The 24,861-nt window shown below is 40.5% G+C and overlaps 1 protein-coding gene across 1 annotated transcript in view; it reads left to right on the forward strand.

Annotated features, from left to right (window-relative positions):
• The first annotated feature begins 15,778 nt into the window (after nt 1-15,778).
• Nucleotides 15,779-24,861, forward strand: part of LOC139749261 (mitochondrial intermediate peptidase) — a 63,473-nt gene continuing 54,390 nt past the window's right edge. Inside the window, exon 1 of the mRNA XM_071662997.1 lies at nt 15,779-16,101. Coding sequence (XP_071519098.1) covers nt 15,898-16,101 — 204 coding nt within the window. The 5' untranslated portion in view covers nt 15,779-15,897. The remainder of the gene's footprint in view (nt 16,102-24,861) is intronic.

Here is a 24,861-nt window from a genome sequence, read left to right on the forward strand (position 1 = left end):
ATGCGAAGGTGAGTAATATGGCAGTTGAGGGAATAATTGGTATACATGGGGTGTTCAGTGTTGTAAATGGAAATGGTGAAGAGCTTGTAGATTTATGTGCTGAAAAAGGACTGGTGATTGGGATTACCTGTTTCAAAAAGAGAGATATACATAAGTATACGTATGTAAGTAGGAGAGATGGCCAGAGAGCGTTATTGGATTACGTGTTAATTGATAGGCGCGTGAAAGGGAGACTTTTGGATGTTAATGGGCTGAGAGGTGCAGCTGGAGGGATGTCTGATCATTATCTTGTGGAGGCGAAGGTGAAGATTTGTAGAGGTTTTCAGAAAAGAAGAGAGAATGTTGGGGTGATGAGTGTGGTGAAAGTAAGTGAGCTTGGGAAGGAGACTTGTGTGAGGAAGTACCAGGAGAGACTGAGTACAGAATGGAAACAGGTGAGAACAAAGGAGGTAAGCGGAGTTAGGGAGGAATGGGATGCATTTAGGGAAGCATTGATGGCTTGCGCAAAAGATGCTTGTGGCATGAGAAGCGTGGGAGGTGGGCAGATTAGAAAGGGTAGTGAGTGGTGGGTGAAGAAGTAAGATTATTAGTGAAAGAGGAGAGAGAGGCATTTGGACGATTTTTGCAGGGAAATAATGCAAATGAGTGGGAAATGTATAAAAGAAAGAGGCAGGAGGTCAAGCGAAAGGTGCAAGAGGTGAAAAGAGGGCAAATGAGAGTTGGGGTGAGAGAGTATCATTAAATTTTAGGGAGAATAAAAAGATGTTTTGGAAGGAGGTAAATAAAGTGCGTAAGACAAGGGAACAAATGGGAACTTCAGTGAAGGGGGATAATGGGGAGGTGATAACAAGTAGTGGTGATGTGAGAAGGCGGAGTGAGTATTTTGAAGGTTTGTTGAATGTGTTTGATGATAGAGTGGCAGATATAGGGTGTTTTGGTCGAGGTGGTGTGCAAAGTGAGAGGGTTGGGGAAAATGATTTCGTAAACAGAGAAGAGGTAGCAAAAGCTTTGCGGAAGATGAAAGCCGGCAAGGCATCGGGTTTGGATGGTATTTCAGTGGAATTTATTAAAAAAAGGAGGTGACTGTATTGTTGACTGGTTGGTAAGGTTATTTAATGTACGTATGATTCATGGTGAGGTGCCTGAGGATTGGCGGAATGCTTGCATAGTGCCATTGTACAAAGGCAAAGGGGACAAAGGTGAGTGCTCAAATTACAGAGGTATAAGTTTGTTGAGTATTCCTGGGAAATTATATGAGAGGGTATTGATTGAGAGGGTGAAGGCATGTACAAAACATCAGATTGGGGAAGAGCAGTGTGGTTTCAGAAGTGGTAGAGGATGTGTGGATCAGGTGTTTGCTTTGAGGAATGTATGTGAGAAATACTTAGAAAAGCAAGTGGATTTGTATGTAGCACTTATGGATCTGGAGAAGGCATATGATAGAGTTGATAGAGATGCTCTGTGGAAGGTATTAAGAATATATGGTGTGGGAGGCAAGTTGTTAGAGGCAGTGAAAAGATTTTAACGAGGATGTAAGGTATGTGTACGTGTAGGAAGAGTGGAAAGTGATTGGTTCTCAGTGAATGTATGTTTGCGGCAGGGGTGTGTGATGTCTCCATGGTTGTTTAATTTGTTTATGGATGGGGTTGTTAGGGAGGTGGATGCAAGAGTTTTGGAAAGAGGGGCAAGTATGCAGTCTGTTGTGGATGAGAGAGCTTGGGAAGTGAGTCAGTTGTTGTTCGCTGATGATACAGCGCTGGTGGCTGATTCATGTGACAAACTGCAGAAGCTGGTGACTGAGTTTGGTAAAGTGTGTGAAAGAAGAAAGTTGAGAGTAAATGTGAATAAGAGCAAGGTTATTAGGTACAGTAGGGTTGAGGGTCAAGTCAATTGGGAGGTAAGTTTGAATGGAGAGAAACTGGAGGAAGTGAAGTGTTTTAGATATCTGGGATTGGATTTGGGAGCGGATGGAACCATGGAAGCGGAGGTCAATCATAGGGTAGGAGAGGGGGCGAAAATCCTGGGAGCCTTGAAGAATGTGTGGAAGTCGAGAACATTATCTCGGAAAGCAAAAATGGGTATGTTTGAAGGAATAGTGGTTCCAACAATGTTGAATGGTTGCGAGGCGTGGGCTATGGATAGAGTTGTGCGCAGGAGGGATGTGCTGGAAATGAGATGTTTGAGGACAATATGTGGTGTGAGCTGTTTTGATCGAGAAAGTAATAATAGGGTAAGAGAGGTGTGTGGTAATAAAAAGAGTGTGGTTGAGAGAGCAGAAGAGGGTGTTTTGAAATGGTTTGGTCACATGGAGAGAATGCGTGAGGAAAGATTGACCAAGAGGATAAATGTGTTAGAGGTGGAGGGAACGAGGAGTGGGAGACCAAATTGGAGGTGGAAAGATGGAGTGAAAAAGATTTTGAGTGATCGGGGCCTGAACATGCAAGAGGGTGAAAGGCGTGCAAGGAACAGAGTGAATTGGAACGATGTGGTATACCGGGGTCGACGTGCTGTCAATGGATTGAACCAGGGCATGTGAAGCGTCTGGGGTAAACAATGGAAAGTTGTGTGGGGCCTGGATGTGGAAAGGCAGCTGTGGTTTCGGTGCATTATTACATGACAGCTAGAGACTGAGTGTGAACGAATGGGGCCTTTGTTGTCTTTTCCTAGCGCTACCTCGCACACATGAGGAGGAGGGGGTTGTCATTTTATGTGTGGCGAGGTGGCGATGGGAATGAATAAAGGCCGACAGTATGAATTATGTACATGTGTATATATGTATATGTCTGTGTGTATATATATATGTATACGTTGAGATGTATAGGAATGTATATTTGCGTGTGTAGACGTGTATGTATATACATGTGTATGTGGGTGGGTTGGGCCATTCTTTCGTCTGTTTCCTTGCGATACCTCGCTATCGCGGGAGACAGCGACAAAGCAAAATAAATAAAGCAAATAAACATATATATATCCAGGATTGCTCATCGCTTTTCGCTCTCCACTATTGAATAATTCATTTCATCAATCATGACAAGCTACTGACACATTATGCTACCTCCTCAGCTACCGATCTCTCCCAGGTCAGGCTGTAGTAACATACCAACATTGACTGATTCATATCACCTGCTCTGAGAGAGCCAGTAAGAATCATGGTATCATTCTTCACCATCAGAAATAATGTTGAAATGATAAGTCGAGGTGTTTGAGCTCAAGTTTATCGTAAGTATTGTCTTTTTAACCAAAAAAAAAAAAAAATAGTGAAGGAATGCGCGTTATTCGTGATGAGATGCATGACTTCCTCATGTTCACTCACCTTATGACTTTCCTATAAAAATTTCTTTCAAGCATATCAGTTTTGCAAGGTATATAATTTTTTTGTAGCTGTCTCCCGCCCAGGTGTGCGTGTGCCGGAGGGAGTGGAGGGTGGGGATATAGCATTGGCTTTGCTATTCTTATTCTACTGCTGTTAAGAGGACTGAATTTTATTCTTCATTTTTCAGTATTGTTAAGGTAAGACCACTTAACTTGGCCCTTCGGTCTGTGTGGTCTGAGTATCCATGTAACTCTCTCTCTCTCTCTCTCTCTCTCTCTCTCTCTCTCTCTCTCTCTCTCTCTCTCTCTCTCTCTCTCTCTCTCTCTCTCTCTCTCTCTCTCTCTCTCCTCTCTCTCTCGTATAGTAATCATACCAGCCCCATGGAGTTTTGTCAAAGCCATGATTATATGTTATCTTGTCCCCCGTATGATGTGTGGGCAGGTTGCGTGTCGCTTAGTCATCAAGGTGTACAAGTATTCCCAATATTGGTAATGATGACCATGAACGACGTATTTCCTCTTAACCTCGCCTTTTTATCATCTTAATATCTTATTTATCTCTTCATTTATACATGCGGTTATAAGAAATATGAAGCTAGTAAAAAATGCTCACATTGTCCATTGTTCTGAAAGCATCGTGATTTTTTTGATACTTATATAAACCATGTTACTACAGTGTGTGATCTACATAAATTATGTGGCTACAATGTGTGATGTACATAAACTATGTGACTACAGTGTGATCTGCATAAGTTATGTGACTACAGTGCGTGATCTACATAAACTGTGTGACTGCAGTGTGTGATCTACATAAATCATGTGACAAAAGTGTGTGACCTACATTAAGTGTGTGACGACAGTGTGTGATCTACATACTAAGTGACGGCAGTGTGTAATCTACATAAACCATGTGACTGCAGTGCGTGATCTACATAAAATGTGTGACGACAGTGTATGATCTACATAAACTGTGTGACTACAGTGTGTGATCTACATAAACTGTGACTACAGTGTGTGATCTATATAAGATGTGTAACTATAACATATTTATCTAAAGCTTTACATATTTTTGTGTTACTGTTTTTGTATCCATCATAACGTATGACAATGTTTGCTCCTGTTTTTCAGTGCTTCTATTTGAATAGAACTGCCGGTGTATGAACAGCACACGAGTACCAGGGTTGACGCCAGGGTCTGGTAGACTACCAACATACTTTTTACTCACTGCACAAAATAGATTTTAATTCTCTTGCTGACGTGAGGAACCGGAGTGTGTGGTTCTTCCAGCATGGAGGAATGTCACGCAATGTATGTGGCTGATGGCGTAAACAGATGATGCATTTTCGCCTACATTTACTGAGAGGTAAAATAAAATGAAATGAGTATCAATTCGTTTCGCAACCTCAACAATGACACTGAAATATTTTGATAAACTGGCTCAACAGTTCATGATGTATTAAGTAATTACATACAATTTCTCATAAATAATCGGCATCAAAATGTGGACATAATGGAAACAGGTAGGCTACAGGAAAGACACGTAATGTTTAATTTATGAGTTTTGACGTATACGTAACCTAGCTTCAAATCACTGGTCGATGGCTGTTAGATCCAATATATATATATATATATATATATATATATATATATATATATATATATATATATATATATATATATATGTATTGGAAAGGATCACAATTTTGCGCGTGATCAAGTATATTCCTAAGAGTCTACGGGGAAAACGAAACACGATAAGTTCCCAAGTGCACTTTCGTGTAAAATTCACATCATCAGGGGAGACACAAGAGAGAAATATAACAGTCAGTTGATATACAACGAAAAGACGTAGCTAGAACGCCATTTGGTAAGCATACCAAATGGATACTTGACTAACTGGGCTGGTGCGTTACTTAAATACTGTCACTTCTCTGGTTTACTATTCACTCGTTGAATGGGTTACGACTGCTGTAATATTGAGGGAAAAAATAATTACATAGAAACTATACGTGGGAAACAATGTCTATCTTACCAGAAGACGTGGCTCGACAGGCGGCATTGTGTTGCCATTCTTCGACCTGGCCACCTAGGGATGTCCTCTGAAGAGCTGGCTTCTCTGACAGATAAGAAATGTCTTGTTCTTGTGATTTATCTCGTTCTAGCCAGTGACCAGGACCTAATCCAGTGTTGGTAAGTCAGTACTACAGAGAATTTTGGTCTTCCTTTTCAAAAGAAAAAAAAGAATATTGCACTGTTGTTCTCTCTTCTCTGACCAGACTGAAGTTCTGTACACACTGTCTCTCTGACATATCATATGAGGATGCAACTGTCTTCCTCCGTGGATTACTCTGGACGTCTTTCTAGCCTTTGACTGCAGAAAACATTAACACATCATCACTAAGGAAGGATCAGCGCGAGTGCCAGCCACGACGAGAATCCGCACGTGTTAGTGCAAAGTGGGGACAACAGAGGGGCTGGAATGGAGGACATGCTCAGCAAGCACAACCTACCGTGCATGCAGTACCTTACGGGCTTTTGGTGTGTTTATTGATAGACTGGAATAAAGGAGAAGGCTGACCCCACTGCCAGGCTTGAGGGTCTACATGGGAGTTGAAATAGCAATTTTTAATCGTTCTGCATCTCTGTTATGGGCTTCGTGCTGCTCCTGTTGACGAAAGAACACAAGTGAGGACTTTATGATGATTAGCGATGCATTTTGCAGAATCTTTAGGTCAGTTGAAGACTAAATTCTTCTGTAAGAGTGTTAAAAGATCTGGCTTGATTATTTTTCCCCTTTTTGTTTAAATCAGGTCCTCATCATACCCACTTCGATCATAATCGTGCCTTCAGTTCGATGTTTCCACCCTGTGCCAGATCTGTTCCAATGTCTTCCTCTTCAGTCTCACTGAAAATAGCAACGTTGCAAATGAATAAGTCTGTTGATCTTGATGTTCTTGATTATATCCAACATCACCTCATGAGGCTTAGTGTTCATGCCTGCAGAAGCTTCCCAGCAGTAGAGGTCAGATCCAATACGTCAACAACGCCGGGAGGAGGAGTGACTGCACGGCAAGCGGCCGGGCGGTAGGTCCGTCTGCACCTTACAGCAGCTCAGACACACTGGCGCCACCATAAACTCCTCCCCAGCCTGGACCTTTCTAGCACGAAGGTACGGCTCTTGCGTAGGATGGCTTAACGTCTTTACCCGAGGGTCGTAACGAATGTTCAAATGGTCAGCCGCCAATGCAATAGTGGCTATGATTTTTTTATATGTAGTGGTGATAAATCTGAGATGTATAAGTGTCTCCATGTTTCATGTGGATGATTGACTCACTGGTTCTTGTGGATGATTGGCTTACTGGCGTATGTGAATGACTGGCTCACTGGTTCATGTAGATGATTGGCGCACTGGTTAATGTGGCGGACTAGCTCACTAGTTCATAAAGATGTTTCGTGTCCTTACTGGATTAACACTGCTTGTCAAGGAATAAGATCAGAAACATGAAATTAGGTATACTCTCTGAAGGTATACCCTTATATATATATATATATATATATATATATATATATATATATATATATATATATATATATATATATATATATATATATATATATATATATATATTATCCCTGGGGATAGGGGAGAAAGAATACTTCCCACGTATTCCCTGCGTGTCGTAGAAGGCGACTAAAAGGGGAGGGAACGGGGGCCTGGAAGTCCTCCCCTATAGTTTTTAATTTTCCGAAAGAAGGAACAGAAAAGGGGGCCAAGTGAGGATTTCCTTCAAAGGTTCAGTCCTCTGTTCCTAACGCTACCTCACTAACGTGGGAAATGGCAAATAGTATGAAAAAAAAAAAGAAGAGAGAGACAGCGACAAAGCAAAATAAAAATAAAAAATATTGAGATGTGTGGGTGTGTGCATTTGAGTGTGTGGACGTGTATGTATATACATGTGTATGGGGGTAGGTTGGGCCATTTCTTTCGTGTGTTTCCTTGCGCTACCTCGCAAACGCGGGAGACAGCGACAAAGCAGAATAATATATATACATACATATATATATATATATATATATATATATATATATATATATATATATATATATATATATATATATATATATATATATATACATATATATATATATATATATATATATATATATATATATATATATAGGTTTGCGGCAGGGTTGTGTGATGTCTCTATGGTTGTTTAATTTGTTTATGGATGGGGTTGTTAGGGAGGTGAATGCAAGAGTTTTGGAAAGAGGGGCAAGTATGCAGTCTGTTGGGGATGAGAGAGCTTGGGAAGTGAGTCAGTTGTTGTTCGCTGATGATACAGCGCTGGTGGCTGATTCATGTGATAAACTGCAGAAGCTGGTGACTGAGTTTGGTAAAGTGTGTGAAAGAAGAAAGTTAAGAGTAAATGTGAATAAGAGCAAGGTTATTAGGTACAGTAGGGTTGAGGGTCAAGTCAATTGGGAGGTAAGTTTGAATGGCGAAAAACTGTAGGAAGTAAAGTTGTTTTAGACATCTGGGAGTGGATCTGGCAGCAGATGGAACCATGGAAGCGGAAGTGAATCTCAGGGTGGGGGAGGGGGCGAAAATCCTGGGAGCCTTGGAGAATGTGTGGAAGTCGAGAACATTATCTCGGAAAGCAAAAATGGGTATGTTTGAAGGAATAGTGGTTCCAACAATGTTGTATGGTTGCGAGGTGTGGGTTATGGATAGAGTTGTGCGCAGGAGGGTGGATGCGCTGGAAATGAGATGTTTGAGGACAATATGTGGTGTGAGGTGGTTTGATCGAGTAAGTAATGTAAGGGTAAGAGAGATGTGTGGAAATAAAAAGAGTATGGTTGAGAGAGCAGAAGAGGGTGTTTTCAAATGGTTTGGGCACATGGAGAGAATGAGTAAGGAAAGATTGACCAAGAGGATATATGTGTCGGAGGTGGAGGGAACGAGGAGAAGTGGGAGACCAAATTGGAGGTGGAAAGATGGAGTGAAAAAGATTTTGTGTGATCGGGGCCTGAACATGCAGGAGGGTGAAAGGCGTGCAAGGAATAGAGTGAATTGGATCGATCGATGTGGTATACCGGGGTCGACGTGCTGTCACTGGATTGAATCAGGGCATGTGAAGCGTTTGGGGTAAACCATGGAAAGTTGTGTGGGGCCTGGATGTGGAAAGGGAGCTGTGGTTTTGGGCATTATTACATGACAGCTAGAGACTGTGAACGAATGGGGCCTTTGTTGTCTTTTCCTAACGCTACCTCGCACACATGAGGGGGGAGGGGGATGTTATTCCATGTGTGGCGAGGTGGCGATGGGAATGAATAAAGGCAGTGTGAATTGTGTGCATGTGTATATATGTATGTGTTTGTGTGTGTATATATATGTGTACAATGAGATGTGTGGGTATGTATATTTGCGTGTGTGGCCGTGTATGTATATACATGTGTATGGGGGTGGGTTGGGCCATTTCTTTCGTCTGTTTCCATGCGCTACCTCGCAAGCCGGGAGACAGCGACAAAGCAAAATAAATAAAGATAAATATATATATACATATATATATATATATATATATATATATATATATATATATATATATATATATATATATATATATATATATATATATGAGAATTTTCTCTTGAAGTCCATCCCTCAGTAACGTTCTCTCACACCGCTTCTCAGTACTTCCTTGTCAAATTTCCTATTGTGTTCCCTAGCTCACTGCACGTGTCCCCTAGCTCATTGTATCCGTGTCCCCTAGCTCACTTCATCCTAGTCTCCTAGCTCAAGGCAACTAACTGTCCACCAGCTCACTGCTCCCGACCGTTCCCTAGCTCACTGCATCCAATTGTCCCCTAGTTCGCTGCAACCAACTGTCCACTAGCTCGCTGCACCACAATGTCCAGTAGCTCGCTGCACCCTAGTGTTCCTTAGCTCGCTGCGGCCCAGCGACCCCTCGCTCGTTGCATATTCTCCAAATCAGAACCACGTAAATCATAACGAGTACCTCTCTATCTCCTGTAAACATTAAGGAAAGTATTTTAAACCAGTCATTACAGGCCAGACTCACAAATACGGGCGCCATTCTGTTTTTTATGTTTTTCATCCTTCCCAACTAGTCTTTGAGCTTCTTTAGACAAGGTTTCCACAAAGATACACCATATTTCAGTTCAGGTCACATGTGAATATACATATTTAAACTTATCTCCACTCTCGCTCCTTCATCTCATTCTTAAGTTTGTTAGTAATGCATAAACTGCCCTACAATGTCCCGTAATGTGCCTCTCAAATTATTGTATTTTGCAACAATATCACAAGATTTTTCTCAAATCCTGACTCCTCTATAGTCTCCTCAGCTAGTCTATTGATCCACTGGTTCTCTTCTCATTCTCAGTACATGACACTTTGATGAGACGTCACCATCCACTTATACAGCCAAGCTGCTGGAACATCTAGTTCTGCAGTTTTACAAATCTCTCACATCACCAGTATCTCTTAACCACTCGCTGAAATATTGGCACACGGTGTCATTCCTTCTGGTATGTCATCAACCAAGAACAACACGGGGTTTACGACAGGTGTTTTTGCCAGTCCGCTGGTGATTTCCCTCCACGGTGAACAGCGTCCCCGTGATCAATACTGCTATCACTCCTCCTCTTTACTATCATATTCAGCTTTCCACCCACCCGGCGTTACGAATTCAATTCCTCATTTGCACTAATAACGTTATCAAATGGTCCCGCATCAATGCCTTTGTAAGATCCAAATAAACACAGTCCACCCATCCCTATCTGCTTGGTATCTTTTTGTTAATTATTTCATAACTATATCTTTCAGAAAAATAACATAATCTTCAATCCATAGAGGGGTGTTGGAAAGGATGTTGCCGTTAAAATACATACATCTATGAAGATGTGATCAGATGAACCAACTGGTGCGAGACTGCGTAGTTACAGCACGAAAGATTAGAGGCGAAAACAGATCCAGAATATTAGGAGATTGGTCACATGAATATGGGTGGCGTACGAGATAATTTGTTCTAGATCGTAAAGAATGGAGAGCGTGAGGGCTTCAGTTTCCCCCTCATCCGTATGGGAGGAATTCAACCATTCCATATAGTTAATCGTGAAATCCCGTGGGAAGAGGATCTTGGCTTGTGGATCAGAGGATTCCATAGTCTAATGGCCGGAGATTAGATAGTGGAAGAAAGGTATGAAATTTGTAAAGGAAAAGTACGATATTTCGGAGACAGACCTTGAGTCAGAGAACATTAAAGTTTGGGGACTCGTGTCCTCGAAGCAAAGAATAAGTGTGTCGTTGTTGGAAGTAGTACAGATACGACCTTTGAACCACAATCGAGAGTGGAGATTATAGATGGATACAAAAGGGGCTGGTGAGAACATAATTAGACGAATGGGTCTCAGAGAGGAGTAAGGTATTAGGAGAGGAACTAGACAGATAGTGCTCAACAGAAGGGAAGTTACTAAAAAGATTGCAATTGGTGGTACAGTAAATAGGAAAGCAGTCAGGTCTATCAGAGGGAAAAGTCGTAGTAGAGGCCGGTACTACTGCTGTCTGAGCCCTTCCTTTCAATAGTCAGGCGGGGCTTGAAGAATCTCAGCACCCCATGATGCTGGGAACTTAGTATAGTTAGTATATTTGGTGATGGACTTTCTTGTGCAATATTGCTCTTCTGTGTTTTTCCTCAACTGTAAGTTTTGTCTTTTTGTTTCCATTGTTGTATTTAGATTGTATCAAACTTCATGGGATTGTTTATATTAATATTTCCTTCACTTTTATGTGCTATGTGCTTTGTTTTTCTGAGTGCTTTTATGATTTGTTTGCGTTTTACATTTCTTATCCAAGTTATGTGACTCAGTATTTTTGTCTTTTTGCAGATTCGTGATGATGCCTCTGTGAAGGCGAATGACTGAATGTATTAAATGATGGACTTCGGACAACTGATGTTTGAGCATTTGGTAAACATGTTTAATAAATGGCGTCCTAGCTTCGTCTCTTCGATGTATATCAACTGACTTACATTTCTCTCTTGTGTCTTTCCTAATGATGTGATTATTACACGAAAGTGCACTTGGGAACTTATCGTGTTTCATTTTCCCCGTGGACTCATAGGAATATATATATAAATATATATATATATATATATATATATATATATATATATATATATATATATATATATATATATATAGGGTGGGGGAGGGGGGCGAAAATTCTGGGGGCCTTGAAGAATGTGTGGAAGTCGAGAACATTATCTCGGAAAGCAAAAATGGGTATGTTTGAAGGAATAGTGGTTCCAACAATGTTGTATGGTTGCGAGGCGTGGGCTATGGATAGAGTAGTGCGCAGGAGGATGGATGTGCTGGAAATGAGATGTTTGAGGACAATGTGTGGTGTGAGGTGGTTTGATCGAGTGAGTAACGTAAGGGTAAGAGAGATGTGTGGAAATAAAAAGAGCGTGGTTGAGAGAGCAGAAGAGGGTGTTTTGAAGTGGTTTGGGCACATGGAGAGAATGAGGTAGGAAAGATTGACCAAGAGGATATATGTGTCGGAGGTGGAGGGAACGAGGAGAAGAGGGAGACCAAATTGGAGGTGGAAAGATGGAGTGAAAAAGATTTTGTGTGATCGGGGCCTGAACATGCAGGAGGGTGAAAGGAGGGCAAGGAATAGAGTGAATTGGATCGATGTGGTATACCGGGGTTGACGTGCTGTCAGTGGATTGAAGCAGGGCATGTGAAGCGTCTGGGGTATAAACCATGGAAAGCTGTGTAGGTATGTATATTTGCGTGTGTGGACGTATATATATACATGTGTATGGGGGGGGGGGGGGGTTGGGCCATTTCTTTCGTCTGTTTCCTTGCGCTACCTCGCAAACGCGGGAGACAGCGACAAAGTATAAAAAAAGAAAAAAAAAAAAAAAATATATATATATATATATATATATATATATATATATATATATATATATATATATATATATATATATATATATATATATATATTGGAAAGGATCACAATTTGGCGCGTGATCAAGTATACTCTTATGAGTCCACGGGGAAAATGAAACACGATAAGTTCCTAAGATTCCACAGGGAAAAGTCAAACATTTTTCCCTGTTGACACATAGGAATATTATACTCTATCATGCGCAAAATGGTGACTGAGTTTGGTAAAGTGTGTGAAAGAAGCTGATAGTAAATGTGAATAAGAGCAAGATTATTAGGTACAGTAGGGTTGAGGGACAAGTCAATTGGGAGGTAATTTTGAATGGAGAAAAACTGGAGGAAGCCAAGTGTTTTAGATATCTAGGAGTGGATTTGGCAGCGGATGGAACCATGGAAGCGGAAGTGAGTCACAGGGTGGGGGAGGGGGCGAAAGTTTTGGAAGCGTTGAAAAATGTGTGGAAGGCGAGAAAATTATCTCGGATAGAAAAAATGGGTATGTTTGAAGGAATAGTGGTTCCAACAATGTTATATGGTTGCGAGGCGTGGGCGATAGATTGGGTTGTACGGAGGAGGGTGGATGTGGTGGAAATGAGATGTTTGAGGACAATATGTGGTGTGAGGTAGTTTGATCGAGTAAGTAATGAAAGGGTAAGAGAGATGTGTGGTAATAAAAAGAGTGTGGTTGAGAGAGCAAAAGAGGGTGTATTGAAATGGTTTGGTCACATTGAGAGAATGAATGAGAAAAGATTGACAAAGAGGATATATGTATTAGAGGTGGAGGGAACGAGAAGTGGGAGACCAAATTGGAGGTGGAAAGATGGAGTGAAAAAGATTTTCACCGAACGGTGCCTGAACATGCAGGAGGGTGAAAAGCGTGCAAGGAATAGAGTGAATTGGAACGATGTGGTATACCGGGGTCAACGTGCTATATATATATATATATATATATATATATATATATATATATATATATATATATTTTTTTTTTTTTTTTTTTATACTTTGTCGCTGTCTCCCGCGTTTGCGAGGTAGCGCAAGGAAACAGACGAAAGAAATGGCCCAACCCCCCCCCCCCCCCATACACATGTACATACACACGTCCACACACGCAAATATACATACCTACACAGCTTTCCATGGTTTACCCCAGACGCTTCACATGCCTTGCTTCAATCCACTGACAGCACGTCAACCCCTGTATACCACATGACTCCAATTCACTCTATTTCTTGCCCTCCTTTCACCCTCCTGCATGTTCAGGCCCCGATCACACAAAATCTTTTTCACTCCATCTTTCCACCTCCAATTTGGTCTCCCTCTTCTCCTCGTTCCCTCCACCTCCGACACATATATCCTCTTGGTCAATCTCTCCTCACTCATTCTCTCCATGTGCCCAAACCATTTCAAAACACCCTCTTCTGCTCTCTCAACCACGCTCATTTTATTTCCACACATCTCTCTTACCCTTACGTTACTTACTCGATCAAACCACCTCACACCACACATTGTCCTCAAACATCTCATTTCCAGCACATCCATCCTCCTGCGCACATCTCTATCCATAGCCCACGCCTCGCAACCATACAACATTGTTGGAACCACTATTCCCTCAAACATACCCATTTTTGCTTTCCGAGATAATGTTCTCGACTTCCACACATTTTTCAAGGCTCCCAAAATTTTCGCCCCCTCCCCCACCCTATGATCCACTTCCGCTTCCATGGTTCCATCCGCTGACAGATCCACTCCCAGATATCTAAAACACTTCACTTCCTCCAGTTTTTCTCCATTCAAACTCACCTCCCAATTGACTTGACCCTCACCCCTACTGTACCTAATAACCTTGCTCTTATTCACATTTACTCTCAACTTTCTTCTTCCACACACTTTACCAAACTCAGTCACCAGCTTCTGCAGTTTCTCACATGAATCAGCCACCAGCGCTGTATCATCAGCGAACAACAACTGACTCACTTCCCAAGCTTTCTCATCCCCAACAGACTTCATACTTGCCCCTCTTTCCAGGACTCTTGCATTTACCTCCCTTACAACCCCATCCATAAACAAATTAAACAACCATGGAGACATCACACACCCCTGCCGCAAACCTACATTCACTGAGAACCAATCACTTTCCTCTCTTCCTACACGTACACATGCCTTACATCCTCGATAAAAACTTTTCACTGCTTCTAACAACTTGCCTCCCACACCATATATTCTCAATACCTTCCACAGAGCATCTCTATCAACTCTATCATATGCCTTCTCCAGATCCATAAATGCTACATACAAATCCATTTGCTTTTCTAAGTATTTCTCACATACATTCTTCAAAGCAAACACCTGATCCACACATCCTCTACCACTTCTGAAACCGCACTGCTCTTCCCCAATCTGATGCTCTGTACATGCCCCCACCCTCTCAATCAATACCCTCCCATATAACTTACCAGGAATACTCAACAAACTTATACCTCTGTAATTTGAGCACTCACTCTTATCCCCTTTGCCTTTGTACAATGGCACTATGCACGCATTCCGCCAATCCTCAGGCACCTCACCATGAGTCATACATACATTAAATAACCTTACCAACCAGTCAACAATACAGTCACCCCCTTTCTTAATAAATTCCACTGCAATACCATCCAAACCTGCTGCCTTGCCGGCTTTCATCTTCCGCAAAGCTTTTACTACCTCTTCTCTGTTTACCAAATCATTTTCCCTAACCCTCTCACTTTGCACACCACCTCGACCAAAACACCCTATATCTGCCACTCTGTCATCAGACACATTCAACAAACCTTCAAAATACTCATTCCATCTCCTTCTCACATCACCGCTACTTGTTATCACCTCCCCATTTACGCCCTTCACTGAAGTTCCCATTTGCTCCCTTGTCTTACGCACCCTATTTACCTCCTTCCAGAACATATATATATATATATATATATATATATATATATATATATATATATATATATATATATATATATATATATATATATATATATATATATTCCCTGGGGATAGGGGAGAAAGAATACTTCCCACGTATTCCCTGCGTGTCGTAGATGGCGACTAAAAGGGAAGGGAGCGGGGGGCTGGAAATCCTCCCCTCTCTTTTTTTTTTATTTTCCAAAAGAAGGAACAGAGAAGAGGTCCAGGTGAGGATATTCCCTCAAAGGCCCAGTCCTCTGTTCTTAACGCTACCTCGCTATCGCGGGAAATAGCGAATAGTATGAAAAAAAAAATATATATATATATATATTTATATATATTCCTATATGTATATATATATATATATATATATATATATGTATATATATATTTTCCTATGAGTCCATGAGGAAAATGAAACACAAGTTCCCGTGTGCTCTTTCGTGTACTATTATTCTTTTATTCCAAGATACTTTTTGTAATGAATGATAATGTTGTATAATGGTTGGCAGAAATGTGCGCCAAGGTTGTTCGCTGAATCGCTGCACTTTTCCTCAGCTGTTCTATACTTCTAAAGTTGTAAGCACAGATCGAAAGGTCTTGTAAATGATATAGGTGAATTACATAAAGTCCAGATTTTCTTGTTGATGTCGCGTCGTTGTTATGGTAATGATAAGAACTAAATCTCTTTGGAGTCATTGGAAGAAGAGACCCTTAGGAAAGTGGCGATTGTGGTCAAAATCATCTGAAGTTAGATATGGGCAGAGCACCAATGTTAATTCTGTTCATACTTGGTCACCCCTCGCTACTGCCTTTAACACCAAGCCCATTAAGCTCCTGAGCCTTCATTTCACAAAGGGTGCATCTGTAAGTTATATTATTTATAGTGATATATCGCTGGATTTTCGTAAAAGCTCATGACTTCTTTTTCATATGACATTTCTTGAAGGCTCACAGATTATGACTTGTGTTTATGCTTTTATTGAGAATGTTGTAAATATTCTGCATTAAGGAAAGAAATCACAGTTTTTTTTATCAGTTTAGGTTCCAGTTTAACATAACGATTTATCTTTTGATATAAGTGACTAGTGGGAAGATGCTATGAACTTCAGGAAAAAGGTGAAGATAGAAAATTATAAGGCGGTGAGACATGCCTAGAAGTAAAAGAATCTTTTGAAGACCTAAGTTAACTTCTCCTGGCAGCCGAGATTTATCTCAGGTTTTGATGTATTCGAAATATAAGAACATTATCCTCTTCCACTTTATGAGGCTGCATGTTCATGACAGAATTGTCAGTGGAATCCTTTTGTTCACAGAAAGGAATACAAACCTTTGAGTGTTAGATAGATTAAGGTTATTGTTACCATTTCAGACATCCAGCGATATTAGATAAATTAAGGTTATTATTACCATTTCAGACATCCAGCGAAATTTCAGATTTTAAGTCATGGGTAGGTCAGTTAGTTTAAAGAGTACCTCAAATGTCTGAATTAACACAACCTATGAAAACCCTGTTGTGTAGTTGATAAGTGTTTCAATCCACCAGTTGAATGGGTCTAAGCTCGAACCTCAGACCTTTGAGTTCCAGAAGAATTGAGGGTGTTATTACTATTTTGGATATCCAGTGAAGTTCTGGATTTGAAGTCATTGTTAGGTTAATTTGCATACATGTGACTGAAATGTCTTTGAATGAACGCAATGGAAACTCTGTAGTATAGTTGTTAATGTAGCAACCCATGAGTCGAATGGGCCTAGGCATCAATGTTGGTCAGGGCAGCCAGCTCACATCTAACCAGGCTCTTCAAGTCACTCCTTTGGGCCTGGTCATTAAATGGATATTACATAAGTTGGAGAAGCAAATTGGAAGATCAAAGTGGGAATGAGTCTGATTGATTTCATCATGGCATCGCAAGGATATGATTCAGGACTGCACCTGAATATGAAACATAATCTTCCTCATCTGCTTAGTAACCCAGATTAACTTAGCATTTTAATGTTATGATCATATACAGAAGTTATTCCTTTAGCATTTCAGTGTTTTGATCATATACAAAAGTTATTCCTGCTTGCTCCTTCTGGCTATGTGATGAAGCATGTAAACTGGTAGCCCAACCTTCTAGAGTCTTTCTTTTTTTGTGTTTACACAATTGCACACTATGCCATGGAACTTTGTTAATGCAAACCGTAATACTCATGTGTTTCAAGCTACAGAAAAAATAAGGTAAATGTTGGTTGCTATGGAAAATTAGATATAAGTTGCATAGATTCTCTTGATTCCTTGACATGTTTTGCTGACTTTCACATTTGACCACCATCTTAATCTGAATTTTATACTCTTCCCATTGTTGAGTTAATTATTATCACACGATAAGAATTAATGCTGCTGATCATATTCATCCCACAGTTAACCATTGCAGTAGACTAGCATTGTGAAACATTATCATTCATATACCAAAGCTTAGATATTGATATTAGATATTTGCCAGGTACTGAAATTGGAAACTAACTTATGTTTTGTTCTTTTTTTTAACTACACATTTTGCCTAATCAGTAATGATATACTCAAGTCCTGCTACCATTTATTGCATGTGGAATTTAAAAGGATTTATGATGGAATGGTAGGACTTATTATGGAGAATGAATTAAGACTGGGGAACATGACAATGATTATTTTTTTTATATGTTAAGTAAGTTAAGATTAAGGATGTAAGGTATGTATCCAAGTAGGAAAAGAGGAGGGTGAGGGTTAGTCTGTTGCAGCAGTGTGTGATGTAACCATGACTGTTTATTGTTTATGGATGGGGTAGTGATGGAGGTAAATGTGAGAGTCTTGTATAGAAGAGCAAGTATTCAGTCTGTAAGGGATGAGAGTGCCTAAGAAGTGAGTCATTTTTTGTTTCCTGATAATACAGAACTATTGGCTGGTTTGAGTGAGAAATTGCAGAAGTTGGTGACTGAGCTTAGAAGAGTGTGTGAAAGGGGGAAGTTGAGAGTGAGCATGAATAAAAGCAAGGTTATTAGGTTTAGCATAGCTAACAGACAGGTAATTTGGGGTGTTTTTGAATGGAGAAAAATTGTAGGAAACTGTTTCAGATACCTGGGTGTGGCTAAGACAGTGGATGAAACCAGGGAAGCAGAAGTGAGTCATAGTGTGGGTGAAGGGGCAAAGGGTCTGGAAGCACTGAAGAATACGTGGAAAGAGAGATTGTTATTTTGGAGGGCAAAGATTGGTGTGTAAAGGTGTAGTAGTCCCAACAATGTTTTATGAATATTAGGCATAGACTGTACATATGACTATGGAAAGGAGGGCAGATGTGTTGGAAATGAAAGGTTTGAGGTCATTCTATGGTGTGAAGTGGTTTGATCAAGTCAGGTATAAAAAGGCAAGAGAAAGGTGTGGTAATGAAAAGCTTGTGGTTGAAAGAGCTGAAGAGGGTGTGGTGAAATGTCTGGATATATGGAGAGGATGAGTGAGGAAAGGTTGAAAAAGGGGATACATATGTCAGAAGTGGAGGTACAGAGAGAACTGTGAGACCAACTGGAATTGGAAGGATGGAGTGAAAATTTTTTAGCGATTGAGGCCAGCACATGCAGAAGGGTGAAAATTGTGTATGGGATAGAGTGAATCAGAACAATGTGGTATACAGGGGTCGATGGGCTATCAGTGGACTGAATCAGGGCATATGAAGCAGTCTGGGTAAACCATGGAAAGGTGCATGGACCCTGGTTGTAAATGGGGAGCTGTGGTTTTGATGTATTGCACATGACAGCAGTGGAATGGATGAGCTTTTTTTTTCACTGTTGGAGGCTCTAGTCAACAGACAGAATTTCACATCAAGGCTAGGCCTTAATAGAAATATAGAGAGGTTAATGAAAGGGAAAAAGAAGAGACAAGGGAAAGTAATTAAGAATTTTGGAGGAATTGAAAAACATGTCTTTTAAAATGTGCCAGGTCATGATTATTGGGAGAGATATGTTAAAGGAAAGAGTTCCCAAGCTTCAAAATGTAGGGAAAAAAACTATTATCAAGACTGCCCTTCCTTTAGTTGCCAACAGCCGCACAATAATCATGTGATGCAGTAACCCTTCCTTTAGTTGCCAACAGCAGTAGCAATGCCGATAGAAGAAGGAAAGTAAACCAACATTGCGGTGCAGAGCAAGTGGATCAAGTTTTGAAGTTAGCCTGGGAGAGTATGTAAGTTGGACCTCTTTCGAGTCACCTCAAGTAAGGATCTCAGCTAAATCCAAGACATCAAAGTTATGAAAGCAGTACTTCACCGAGGAGGGATTAGTCCTTTGTATTAACAAAGTAGCTGTTCTGAAGAAAATAAATTTCAGCATCTAAAACAGGACTTCTAGTTTCTTAGATGCAGACTTAGCTATTTTTGTTATGTGAGGTTTCCAAGTTAGAGTGGATGTTACAGTAATACCAATTATTTGCACTGAGTCAAGAGGTGGAATTTTTTATTGATAGTGAGATGGGTAGAAACTGGGTCTTGAAGGTATTAAACTTCAGCAGATTTTACCTTTCCTACTAGATATCCTGTCCAATTCTAAGTTTATTGAGGAAATTGTTTTCAAAAGTTTATCGAGGATATTGTTTTCAGGCAAGATGCTGATTGATTGAGAGAAGGAGCAAAATTGAAGGATATGGGGGAATGCATTGTTAAGTTTTCGGCATATGAGTGCATTAGAGTTTTTGAGGAAGAACGGATAACTTTGATCAAAAGTCCTTGAAGGACAGTGCTGTTGATGGAGAAAGGAGTAGAAGCTGATCCATCAACAACCACGGGATAGATTGGCCAGAGAGGAAGCAAGACATGAAGGAGCAAACCGAAGGAGGGAAGCCAGAAGAGGGGATCTGAAAGAGAAGACCCTGATGCCACACCCTGTCAAATGGGTAACTTCATAGGATTCCCCAGAATCTTTCCAGGATGATGACCAAACATTAGTAAGATAGGAAAGAATATCACCTGTGGATCTTGCCACATGGTAGCCAGAGAGACCATAGATAGGGGATAAGAAGGGTCACCCTTCTTAGAGATGGAATGTATCAGTGCATGCTTCCAAGAAACAGTAAAAGTTCTGGATTTTAGATAGGAGGGGAGTAGATAAACAAGCACTAATGCAAATTCAGCAGCACACTTTTCCAGTACAAATGCACTGATTCCATCAGGACCATAAGCTTTGCTTGTGTCCAGAGAGTTAATCACTTTTCAGACAGTTTAAAAAGATATTACAGGAAGGGGCATAAGATTAGTAAGAGGAGCATAAGGTGGTGAAGGAATGTTAGAGTCATCCATTATAGATTAAGAGGGAAAAATGGGAACCTAAGTGAGTTGTCTATGGGAGAGACAGCTATAGTATCATCAGGATGGAAAAATGAAGGAAGGGTAGAGCGACAGAAGTTATGAGCGATGTCCTAAGCTAAAGACTAGAAGGACCTCTCATTGTATTATTAGGAGAGGTTATTGTATTTCCTCTGAATAAAGGAACACTTTGCTTCAGTATAATGTGCTCAGAATGATTACGGGCAGTGATAAATGCTGAATGGGAATCAGAGAAAGGAGAGGCTTTCCAAGCCCAATATGCCTGATCCCTGGTGTGAATGAGCTCAGAATAGGAACTGTTGAACCATGGATTGGCGGAAAAGGTCATCTTGGGGGGATAAAGGATTCCATTCCCTCAGCAATAACCTCTGCTAAGTGCTTGACGGAGACAGAATCATCACTGCTTAGGAGACGGTAATTTGCCCAAGCAAAGTCAGAAAAGAATTTTCATAAGTTATTCCAGTTAACTTTGTTGAGGTGCCACTATTTTCATTTTGATAAGACTGCTGGAAGGGAAGATGCCATTTAAATAGACACATTATGAGAGTGCGGTCAGGTGAACCAACTGGGAGTGAGATTGTTTAGTACAGTGTGAAGGATTACAGATTGTGTAGTACAGTGTGAAGGATTACAGGTGAAAAACAGATCCAGAATAATAGGAGAGTGATCACAGCAATCGGGAATATGGGTGGGATGAGAGATGATTTGCTGTAGATCATTGAGAATGGAGTATGTGAGGGCTTCCATCCCCCTACCATCCATATAGAAGAAACTCAACCATTCCCTATGGCTTGCAGTTGAGAGGATGCCACAGTCTCATGGCAAGATTTTAGATAGTCGAAAAAGATATGATATTTGCATAATTAGGAGGGCATTAGGCAAAACAAAGGAAAAATATGGTAGCTGGGAGGCAGACCTTGAGCCAGTTATCATCAAAGTTTTAGGACTCAAGGTACTCAAAGTATGTAGCAGGTTTGTTTATGTTGGAAAAAGTACAGACACCACCTTTGAACTGGAATCGTAAGTGGAGATTATAGAAGGACATGAAAATGGGGCTAGTAAGAACATCATTAGACATTTGGATCTCACAGAGAAGTAAGACAATGGGAGAGGTATTAGATGGATGGTGTTCACAGAACAGAGGCTATTAGAAAGACTACTCATGTTGGTGTAGTGAATAGAAAATGAAGCTGGTCTATCAGAGAGGGAGAGATTGTGGTAGGAGCTGGTATTGCTGCTGTCTGAGCCCTCCTATTTTCTGGCAGTAGAGTCAGGTGGGTATCTAGAGATTCTTAACACCCCATGATATCAGGGACTGTGGGGCCATAGATTTGTTGGACTTTTGTCATGAATATCTTTGAAAGTGATAGTGTAGACAGGAGAATGCAAGAGAACCTATGTGAACTAAATAAGTGAAGTTTGCTAAGGTGTATGGTGCTTGTAAGAAGATGCCAGGACTAGCCTAATAGTCCCGTTCTGATGAGACAGAAAGTATGGTGAGTAATCCTAACGTTGATGGTATAAGGTGGTTCTAGGCACCACATTAACGCTCCTTAGTCAGGATGGTAGTACAGGTTGCGTGTCCCTAATCTGAAATGCATGGGACCAGAAGTGTTTCAGATTTTGGAATATTTGCATGTACATAATGAAATATGTGGAAAATAGTATGGTATGGAAGCAAACAGTTAGAGCTGAAACATACCTCAACATTTTGACTGTTCAACAGTCTTCTTCAGGAGATACTGATTTCAGCATTCTGTGGGACCATATTCCCCAACAAGTGATGGTCACCCAGTCAGATGCCTTAGCATGTTGCTTTCCGATTGGATTGCTCATCCGGCTTCCTCCACTCGTTCACAGCAATCTCTGCTGCCTGACATGACCAGCAGATGAACCAAATCCTTGTTTTAACATTGTTCTTATTCCCTTCCCCTAGGCAAGCTCTCACACTATCACTAAACAGTCGACAGCAAGGCAACTACAGGCAAGTGACAAACCGTTTAGTGATAGTGTGATAACTTACTTAGAGGAAGAGATTAAGAACAATGTTAATACAAGGTCTGGGTTCATCTGCTGGTCACATCAGGAAGCAGAGATTGCTGTGAACAGGTGGAGGCAGTGGACAAGCAATCCTATCAGAGAGCAACTCGCCAAGGAGTCTGACCAAGTGACCATCACTTGCTGGGGAATTCAGTCCTGCCAAATGCTGGAATCACTGTCTCCTTAGGAAGACCATTGAATGATCAAAATGTTGAGGTATGTCTCAGCTCTAACCCGTTTCTTTCCATACCATCCTGTTTTCCACATTTGTCATGATGGATAATAGATGATGAGGTATCTTGGGAATGGGACCCAAGTCTAAACACAAAATCCATTTATGTTTCATATGCAACTTATAGCATAAGGGTAATGTATATAACATTTTTGATAATTTTACCTTCTGTTGAGTTCCCATGTTTCATGTGATAACTATTACCCCATTTGATGCAAAGTTGGGAGGTATGACCTGCATGAATTTGGTAATGAAGGAAAGGAAAATCATGTAAAATGTAAAACAGATACTAGAACATCTTGTGATATGTGGAACAGTGAATGGGTTAAGGGTATTAGCTTCATATTGGTTACAAAAATATTTGCACTCAGGTTCCTTTTTACAGAAACATTGATATTTTGTTGGTAAATGCTGATATTAGGTTTGTCATTAAAACTTCTGCCTATTGTTGTGTATTGTTAATGTCTTAACCCCTAATTTTTTTTTATGTAAGTCCAAATTTTTCAAGTTGAATAGTGGACCAGTACTGTAAATAGTGTGAAGGGCCATGACCATGAATGTATAATTGCAGGTATATGATAATCACTTTTGTTGAGGAAAGATTGACCAAAAGGATATATGTGTCAGAGATGGAGGGAACGAGGAGAAGTGGGAGACCAAATTGGAGGTGGAAAGATGGAGTGAAAAGGATTTTGAGTGATCGGGGCCTGAACATGCAGGAGGGTGAAAGGCGTGCAAGGAATAGAGTGAATTGGAACGATGTGGTATACTGTGGTTGACGTGCTGTCAATGGATTGAACCAGGGCATGTGAAGCGTCTGGGGTAAACCATGGAAAGTTCTGTGGGGCCTGGATGTGGAAAGGGTGCATTATTACATGACAGCTAGAAACTGAGTGTGAACGAATGGGGCCTTTGATGTCTTTTCCTAGCGCTACCTCGCACACATGAGGGGGGGAGGGGGGTTGTTATTCCATGTGTGGCGAGGTGGCGATGGGAATGAATAAAGGCAGCCAGTATGAATTATGTACATGTGTATATATGTATATGTCTGTGTGTGTATATATATGTGTACATTGAGATGTATAGGTATGTATATTTGCATGTGTGGATGTGTATGTGGTTGGGTTGGGCCATTTCTTTCGTCTGTTTCCTTGCGCTACCTCGCTAACATGGGAGACAGCGACAAAGCAAAATAAAAAATATATATATACTTTTGTTGAATGTTATGCTTTATGTGTCTTCACAAACTGCAGCCAGTCTGTTGAAAGTAGAACAAAAAAGTAACAAACACTGGTATTTTGTGATTGGCATCCTTATATTACAGTATCATATGATATAACATAAAATAATACTGTAGTCTTGCCAGAATTACAGTGCCTTACTTTTAAATTCACAGGTTGCTATTATTGATAATGTGTTTTTTGTTTACTAAATAGATTAAAGTATATGGAGGTCTCAGTAAAACAAGGAAGAATAGCAATTGAATACTATATGACACTGATAACATACAAAAATTTCATCTCAAGACAGAAATTCAAGGCCAAAAATATTCTCATTCACAGTTTTGTATAAAACTTTCATGGCAGTATGCTTTTCTTGTACTGCATTGTGTTTCCTCATTTTTTTCCTCTGCTGGCATTTGCAACAGAGAGAAAAATAGGTGGGAAGCATGCTTTGCTGTCCTGTTTCTACCACAGTCTAGGGTAGCAAGCAGGTAATCCCATCATGAACAGTCAGGTCTCCTGCTACCTCTCCTTCCAGTGGGAAAATAATCCTAGAAAAAATCCAAAGGTACTATAGAAAAAATGGTGTTGCAGTATTGTACAACTTAATGCTGACAGCTATAAAGTGTAGGCACATATATATTTTTATGACCCTAGTCCTTTGAAGCAAGAAATGCTTTAAGAGACAACACTGTTTCATCAGCTGAGGAAGATGCAGCCGCACCAAAGATGATTTTTCACTCGCAACATAACCTCAGGCATGTGGAGTCGGTAATGCCTGTATCATAACTGTATATGTATA

Source organism: Panulirus ornatus, chromosome 6 (assembly GCF_036320965.1).
Source record: "Panulirus ornatus isolate Po-2019 chromosome 6, ASM3632096v1, whole genome shotgun sequence".
In the NCBI taxonomy this organism is placed as follows: domain Eukaryota; kingdom Metazoa; phylum Arthropoda; class Malacostraca; order Decapoda; family Palinuridae; genus Panulirus; species Panulirus ornatus.